The sequence below is a fragment of the Phyllobates terribilis genome, unplaced genomic scaffold (genome assembly GCF_046119375.1).
Source record: "Phyllobates terribilis strain yellow unplaced genomic scaffold, ASM4611937v1 Scaffold_11__3_contigs__length_659146591, whole genome shotgun sequence".
NCBI classification, from domain to species: Eukaryota; Metazoa; Chordata; class Amphibia; order Anura; family Dendrobatidae; genus Phyllobates; species Phyllobates terribilis.
This window is the reverse complement of record NW_027362771.1, coordinates 559,748,436-559,756,889: the sequence shown is the minus strand read 5'-3', so window position 1 is coordinate 559,756,889 and position 8,454 is coordinate 559,748,436. Positions and strand designations below refer to the sequence as shown.

General features: G+C 45.8%; 1 protein-coding gene across 1 annotated transcript in view; it reads right to left on the bottom strand.

The window, feature by feature from the left end:
• Positions 1 to 1,783: 1,783 nt before the first annotated feature.
• The window catches only part of KCTD9 (potassium channel tetramerization domain containing 9), a 13,863-nt gene continuing 7,192 nt past the window's right edge, over positions 1,784 to 8,454 (bottom strand). Inside the window, exons 9-12 of the mRNA XM_073654079.1 lie at positions 6,029 to 6,178; positions 4,979 to 5,084; positions 3,110 to 3,243; positions 1,784 to 2,653 (exon numbers count right to left, since the gene is read on the bottom strand). Of these exons, the coding sequence (XP_073510180.1) occupies positions 2,537 to 2,653; positions 3,110 to 3,243; positions 4,979 to 5,084; positions 6,029 to 6,178 (507 nt within the window). The 3' untranslated portion in view covers positions 1,784 to 2,536. The remainder of the gene's footprint in view (positions 2,654 to 3,109; positions 3,244 to 4,978; positions 5,085 to 6,028; positions 6,179 to 8,454) is intronic.

Here is an 8,454-nt window from a genome sequence, read left to right as displayed (position 1 = left end):
AAGAAGCAGCACAAACAACGCTCTTGCGGTGAAGAGATCACATTGACCCCATTAATCTAAAACTTCCCTACAGGTTAATCCAGATTAATTTAGCCACAGCGGGATTAATGCTTCACGGGAAAAGCTTTAGACGTTTGTGTCGTGTCATCTCTCCACATGACCTGAAAATCTTTTTTTTTTTTATTGGCTCCTTGACAGCCACATATTTTATTTTTTTAGGCTATTAGAGGGACAAGTCATTTAATTTATATGCATTTTTTTTTTTGTACAGGGTAAAGCATTAAAAAAAGCCATTAGCCCATGGAATTGCATTCTGTAGGTTTTTTCATTTAAAATGGTAAAAAAAATTGCATGGATGATATTTTTGCAGATTTTTTTTTTTTTAATTAATTTTCTGAACCCGACTTAGCCCTTTAATGCATAACATAATCTACTTGTTATCTGTCTATATGACAATACATAATTACCTGTAAGGGTAGAATACACAGGAATCTGTTCCTTTGGAAAATGCTATTTACCTAAAGATATAGGGTTAACTGCAGATTAGTAGTGTTACAATGCTGCCCTGCCGCCTTACTGGGGTAAAAAAAAAAATGAACATATTTTCTCCCGGGAGCCGCTGGCTTTCAGTCAAAGGGGCGGCACTTTGATTGACAGCTCTCTCTGTATAGATGCGCTGCAGAGCCGACTATCAATCAAAATGGCGGGGAGTGCTTACAGCCGCGGCTCACAGCATACTGAGCCGCTGGGTGCACAGAATAGTTTGTACTGATTGTAACTGCTCCTCATTGTGTCCCTCAGTGACTGAAAGCCGGCGGCTCCTGGGAGGAAATAAGTTCATTTTCTTCTGGTAGCCGCAATTTCAGTAAGGCGGCTAGGCAGCATTGTAACACTATTTACCTGCAGATTAACCCTATGTGCACATAGTTTCCCAAGGTGATAGGGTCCCTTTAAGACATAGCGTAAGCTGCCCATACACTATGGCTAAAGGCCAGGATCACATGGTCCGTAACACACGACAGTGGTTGGATCTCAAAATAAATGCAGGAATGAGCCTTCGTGCCTTGCAGCCTTTAGTCATACGCAACACGAGGCTGTTACTAATGAAAATAGACTGGGAGACATCACTGGCCCCCATAAATCCTTAAAAGGGTTATTCCCATCTTCGTATATGGCCATTGTTGGATAGGGCTTGTAAAAAGAAGCAATTTTGCAATTTACAGTTTATTAAAAATTTGGAGCCGTTCTTGAGATATCAATATTTTTCATTTGTTTACATTTCATTGCCTTGGAGACCGACCACCGCTGCTGCCTAAGCTTGTGCGCACTGTGCTAAAGCCGGCCGGGATTAGGAGGTAACAGAGCACTCCAGCGATCCTGGCCACCTTCAAAGCAGTGCTGACAAGCTCAATAGAGAAATACTGGTAAGCACTGCGAGTGTTTGGCTACCTCAGCTAAACGGCTGTGGTGGTCGGTCTCCTAGGTAACAAGTTGTAAACAAAAAAGAAGCAAAATGTTAATATTTCAAGAACAGCAGAACATTTTAAGAAACAGTAAATCGAAAACATGTCCCCCCCCCCCCCCCAAGCACTAACCAACAATACTCATCTATGAAGATGGGAATAACCCTTTAAAGAAGGGGTGCACAAACTGCACCCCGAGGAATAGGGCTGAACTGCAATACCAAACACAACCACATAAAGCGCTGTACTTGGAGAAAAAAAAAAAAAAAAAAAATCAAAATATATAATAGAAGCAAAAAGAAATTGATCACACACTGAAATCCTTCCAAAAATATTTATTGAATATATAGGGTGGAGGGTAACAGTTCAGCATTTTATACTGTCATTTTGCATAACTGAGAAAGAGCTTCAGAAGCAGCTGTGACAGATCACATAAGGCACCGAGTAACCCCATGGCGGCTAGGCCGCAGAACACGGGGCGATACAGCTATGATAGGACTTCTCTACCCTCCCCCTATCCCAGATGTGCTACATGGGTCCTAGAAGTCCCTTCCACCCCTCTCTTTCTGTACTTATATCCTATATTTGGTCTTCGTCGGCCGAAAACCACGACCGTTTGGTTCCTATACATACGATAACTATTGTGCTACACAACACAGATTGTATATGCATAGAGTACAAGTTTGCACGCAGTTTGGCAAACTCCAAAAAATAAAAGAATAGACAACCCCTTAACAACCAACAGAAAGTTTCCAAACTTTCCAGCAGCTGATAAGTAAAGGGTTTAACCCCTTGGCGACCCAACATTGTGGTATCAGATTAGTGCTGAGCGGTTGAGCTGGTTGGCACCATACACTTTCCTGCCAGCTCGGCACCTCAGGCCAGGATTCACTAAAGCAGCGAGGCGGGTGTAACAGGCTAGGGCTGCCATGCACCACCACATGTGTGCCCCCCATCCCCAGAGAAAATCAGTGAGAAGAGATGATTACAGTACAGAGATTAAATGTCTGCCCCAGGACTATGTGCGGGAAGCTGGGAGGATCCAGTACACCACCGATCGAGAGGTGAACGCTCTATCTGACACTCTGTGACATGTGTAGTGGCGTCAGCATCTCTTCAAATATTGCTCCTTTTACATTGGACCCTCGGAGATTGGCTTCCTGGAGGTCGCAGCCGGACAGGTCGCAGTTCTAGAGGACGAAAGTAAATTAATTAGTGTTTAATTAGGTAAAAAGTCTCAAAGGGGTCAGAAGAACATAGGTTCCACCAGAAGCTACTCCCTCGCACATGTCCATGCTCAGTTCGGCACCCTGCTCCCAATGGTTTTGTGATGGAAGCTCCAAACGCCCCACCAGAATCAGACCACACAAATGCCACTCAACACACAGCCGACACCTGCCATGTAAAGAGCAGGCTCAGCTCCTGAGCCCGCTCCACACACCAACTGGACTGCTTGAGACCATATGTCACAGGTCGTTAAGGGGTTCACTCAATATACCCAATACTTTTCTCCCCCCGACTTGGTAAAGGGGAAAGTGGGGAGTAACCCGTACATACGATCTGCCAATTCTGCAGGATTCGGCCGGCTTTACCATAATTTGGCACCTATAGGACTGACCCTGTCAAATGAGCTTTGCCCCTCTTACCTCCAGGTCTGTTCCTGCCAAGGTGGCACCACGCAGGTTGCAATTCTTCAACTTGGCGTTCTTCAAGGTTGCCACCCTCAGGTTTATCCCGGTCATCTGACTGCCCTCCATGTCCACACCTTTCAGATTAGCACCTGGAAGTAGGAACAATGAGAATCAGCTTAGTATTCACCTGAATTTCTCCATTTTTGAGATAAAACAGACTCATCTTAGGAATTGGCGATTCACTATTCTACTTTCATCAGCTCAAGTGGTGGTAAGGAATTATTGAGTTAAAGGGGTGGTCTCGTCACCGCAAGAGTCAGGACCCCTAGCAAACAGATGGTTACACCAGTGGGTAACAACTGCGGGCCAGTCTCCTCCTGCCTTTCTTCAATGTCCTCCGCTGTGTTAGGGCGCAGCTATGACCAGTGGCTACAGCAGAGCGGCACTGTCTGCTGGAGCCGGCGGTAAGCTGAAATCCATTCTTGCAAGAATTTGCCTCCCATCCCCTGTTGCCTAAAGTTTAGCAAAATAGTTTGTTAAAAGTGGTCTCCAACTAACCACATTTATAACAGAATTGGTGAGAAATATATGACCGCTGAGACCTTGACTGATCAATGAAATATGTCGAATGCACAGGTAGTGGCCACTACTCCACTCACATTTATGTATCTATGGCCACCGCTTCCATAGGCAGTGAGTACAGCAATAGTCACGCATGAATACTAATACTTCATTCACACGGACGACACGGCACCGCTGTATTCAACATGAGTGTGGGTCCCAGTGGTTGGACCCCCAGTGATCGTATACTTATAACCTATTCGGTGGACACACAATAAATGTTGATCGTGGTATAAACTAAGTTACCGGGATTTTATACCCCAAACTAATTGTATGTATGTAAAGGCACATGCTGAGTAACTTTCCTTAACTTTCTTGTCCAAACACATTTTGCTGTTTTAGAGAAATCCATAGGTGAAATTGTATGCTAACGAGTCACAAGTACAGTGAGCGAAGCGCTGCACTCACAGCTCTCCCTGCCCTCCCACGCTGCACTCACAGCTCTCCCTGCCCTCCCACGCTGCACTCACAGCTCTCCCTGCCCTCCCACGCTGCACTCACAGCTCTCCCTGCCCTCCCACGCTGCACTCACAGCTCTCCCTGCCCTCCCACGCTGCACTCACCGCCCTCCCACGCTGCACTCACCGCCCTTCCTTCTCTCTCTCCTTATTCCCTGCCATCTGCCTTTTGTCTCTGGCAGGAGACTGAAACATGAGTGACCTGTCAGTCATAGACAGGAGGCAGGCAGCGGGCGGGGAATAGGGAGAAAGAAAGTAAAGCTGTAAGTGCAGCGCCGGCCCACTGCACTTGTGGGTCATTAGCATAAGAATTTAGCAAGGGATTTCTAAAAAAAAAAAAAAAAAAAAACAAAACCAAAAATCGCTTTATAAGTTTATAATATTCTTTTTTTTTTAAATCTTGTAACGACCATAAAAATTAGCAGCAAATATAAAATCCCATATCTCTGCAACTGTATGGCTGATTTAATGGCATAAAATAGAATGGCATCTTTATTCGGTCATCAGGTGAGGAGCAGAGACAGCAACAAACAAACAGCTGTTTCGCGTGAATGCATGCTTCTTCAGGGCCGAGAGTAGGAAGAAGCATGTACTCATGCTAAACAGATGCTTGTTTGTTCATGTTTCTGTAGAACAGCTGTTTCGCCTGAGTACATGCTTCTTCCTGTACAAACATGACCACTTTTGACCTGGTGATAGGTCTTTTTTAAAGGCACTTGCACAATTTTCCTACCAATGGCGCCCTAAGCAGAGGCCTATATACCCCTTGTCCAGCCCCTTATTGTGACATTTCTTGGTTTCTAACCTTCCAAATTTGCCTTCAGGCCTGAAGGGTCTTCGAAGTTGCAGCTTTTTAGCGAGGCACCTTCTGCGTTGGAGCAGAGCATCTTCACCCCCTGCAGATTGGCTCCCTAGGTAAGAAAACACCATTAGGCAGAGTTCACACGATGCGTATTTAATGCGTTTCCGTGGCGTTTTGCAGTTGCGTAAACGCCGCGGAAACGCATTAAAAACGCATGGTAGAAGGGCAGCAATGTTCCCCAATTGAAATCCGCATGTGCTGTGCCCATGATGCGCATTTTTCCGCAGCGTAAACACTGCGCTCAAAAATCCGCAGCATGTCAATTAATTTGCGTAAACGCGGCGTTTTTGCCGCCATTGACTTGCATTAGAATGCGCCAATTCCGCAAGACTGCATTTGTACTTGCGCTATTGGCGCGTTCTAATATGCGGATGGTACCCGGGTGTGGAGGAGAGGAGAGTCTCATCCACACCCAGGTACCATTAAAAAAGCTGTAAAAAAAGAATAAAATAAAAATAAATGTATACTTACCTTCTGTCGGCCCGCGCACCGCTCCCGCTTGGTTCCGGCACTTTGCAGTGAGTTGAAGGACCTGCGCTGACGTCAGAGTCATGTGACGGGTCACGTGACGCTGACGTCAGCAGGTCTTTCAATTCAAAGTTGCCGGCGAGGGAGAACGGAGTGTAAAGCAGGACAGCGCGGGCCATCAGAGGGTAAAGTATACATTTATTTTTTATTTTTACCACTCTCTCGGGTCACACTATATAAATCCATGCTGGTTGCATGGATTTATATAGTGTAACCTAGTCGTCAAGCACTTTCCAAGTGATGCTAAAATCGCCTGGAAATAACTTGTCAATCTGCATGCGTTTTTTCTGACAGGGAGATGCAGAAATTTCTGCTTCATTTCTGCATCGTGTGCACATACCCTTAATAATAAAGAGGACACAGCCGGTCTGTTCTCAGTCACAGGAATCCTCTCTGGTTGGGAGACTAACCCCATGGTTTTATATTAGGCGACATTGCGCCCCTCATCCCACCCTCCCAGCTTACATCCAGCATAGATCCGGACAGGTCGGCCCGCTCCAGGCAGGCTCCACACAGGTTGGCTTGCGTCAGGTTGCAGCTGCTGAGATTCGCCATCTTGAAATTGATATATCGCAGGTCCAGACGGGAGAGGTCGGCTCCGCTAAAATTCAGACCCTGTAACATTATCAAACCAAACCCATAGGAATGTCAGGTGCTGCTCTTACTTGATAGGTCACAATCATTATACTGTGGTTTGCGAAAGTATTCACCCCCCATGTTTGTTTTTTTAACTATTTTGTTACATTACAACCTGTGATTAAATATTTTTGTTATCTGATTTGTGTGTGACGCATCAGCACGAAATAGTCTAAGTTAGTGAAGTGAGAAAAATATAGGCATAAATTAAAAATGTATGGGATCAAATAACTAAAAATTGGCATGTGCATCTGTATTCACCCCTTTTGTTAGGAAGTCCCTAAAATGTCTGGTGCAAGCAATCACCTTCATAAGTCACATGCTTAGGGACAGGACGTCCCCTTGTGTGCAATCTAAGGGTCACATGTCTGTCAGTATATACACTTTACCTTTTCTGAAAGGCCACAGAGGCTACAACACCATGAAGACCACGGAGACCTCCAAACACCCACCACCACGAAGACCACGGAGACCTCCAAACAACACCACCACGAAGACCAAGGAGACCTCCAAACAACACCACCACCATGAAGACCAAGGGGACCTCCAAACAAACACCACCACCATGAAGACCAAGGAGACCTCCAAAACAAACACCACCACCATGAAGACCAAGGAGACCTCCAAACAACACCACCACCATGAAGACCAAGGAGACCTCCAAACAAACCACCACCATGAAGACCAATAAGACCTCCAAACAACACCACCACAATGAAGACCAAGGAGACCTCCAAACAAAACCACCACCATGAAGACCAAGGAGACCTCCAAACAACACCACCACCATGAAGACCAAGGAGACTCCAAACAACACCACCACCATGAAGACCAAGGAGATCTCCAAACAACACCACCACCATGAAGACCACGGAGACCTCCAAACAACACCACCACCATGAAGACCAAGGAGATCTCCAAACAACACCACCACCATGAAGACCAAGGAGATCTCCAAACAACACCACCACCATGAAGACCAAGGAGACCTCCAAACAACACCACCACCATGAAGACCAAGGAGACCTCCAAACAACACCATCACCATGAAGACCAAGGAGACCTCCAAACAACACCACCACCATGAAGACCAAGGAGACCTCCAAACAAGTCAGGGACAAAGTTGTTGAGAAGTTCAAGTCAGGGTTGAATTATAAAAAAAATATATCGCAATATCTGATGATCCCCCGGAGCACCATCAAATCCATTATCATCAAATGGAAAGAACATGGTACCACAACAAACCTGCCAAGAGAGGGCCGCCCACCCAAAACTCTGAGCCCGGGCAAGGAGAGCATTAATCAGAGAGGCAGCACAGAGACCAAAAGGTGACCCTAAAGGAGCTGCAGAGTACCCAAGAAGAGACTGGAGTATCTGTCCATAAGACCACAATAAGCCGTACACCCTATAGAGGTGGCCTTTATGGAAGAATTGCCAGAAATAGTCTTTACTTTCACACAAAAATTGTGCGGCTCGTTTTGAGTTTGCCAAAAGACAAGTGGAGACTCCCCAAATGTACAGAGGAAGGAGCTGTGGTCAGATGAGACCAAGATTGAACTTTTTGGCCACCAAATCAACACAGCTCATCACTCCAAGAACACTATCCCCACAGTGTAGCATGGTGGTTGCAGCAGCAGCAGCAGCAGCAGCATCATCATCATCATCATGCTGTGGGGATGCAAAACCCTCCCTCAAAAAAAAAAAAAAAGGAAAATTTCACGTTGTGAGGTAGCAAAATACAAAAAAATGCTAATCAGGTGAATACTTTCGCAAGCCACTGTATAAAATAGTTCTACAGTAGATTGAACCTCCAAAGACCCAAAAGGTGTTTGGTCGGCCTCCAGGGGCCATAGCAATCCATCGGGGGGGCGCTGTGAGACCACTGGAGTGATGTTTACTGCCATAGATAATCCCTTTATACGAGAGATGACTGGGTTATCTTACAAATCAAACGCCCACTGATCCTGAGAACGGGGGTCACAAAGTCCCCAATATGTGACCTCTGCTTCATTCACTCCTGTGGGATCAGTAATGAGCAGGTGTGATCGGCACGTCTACAGGCAGTGATGGAGCCGCGGGACCCCTGTTCTCACAATCGGTGGGGTTCCCAGCAATTCTCCCCCTTTCCTCATCCAGAAATGGCAGAGAACAAGAAGAAAGAGAGAGAAAGAGAGAGAAAGAGAGAGAAGAGAGAAGAGAGAGAAAGAGAGAGAAAGAGAGAGAAAGAGAGAGAAAGAGAGAGAAAGAGAGAGAAA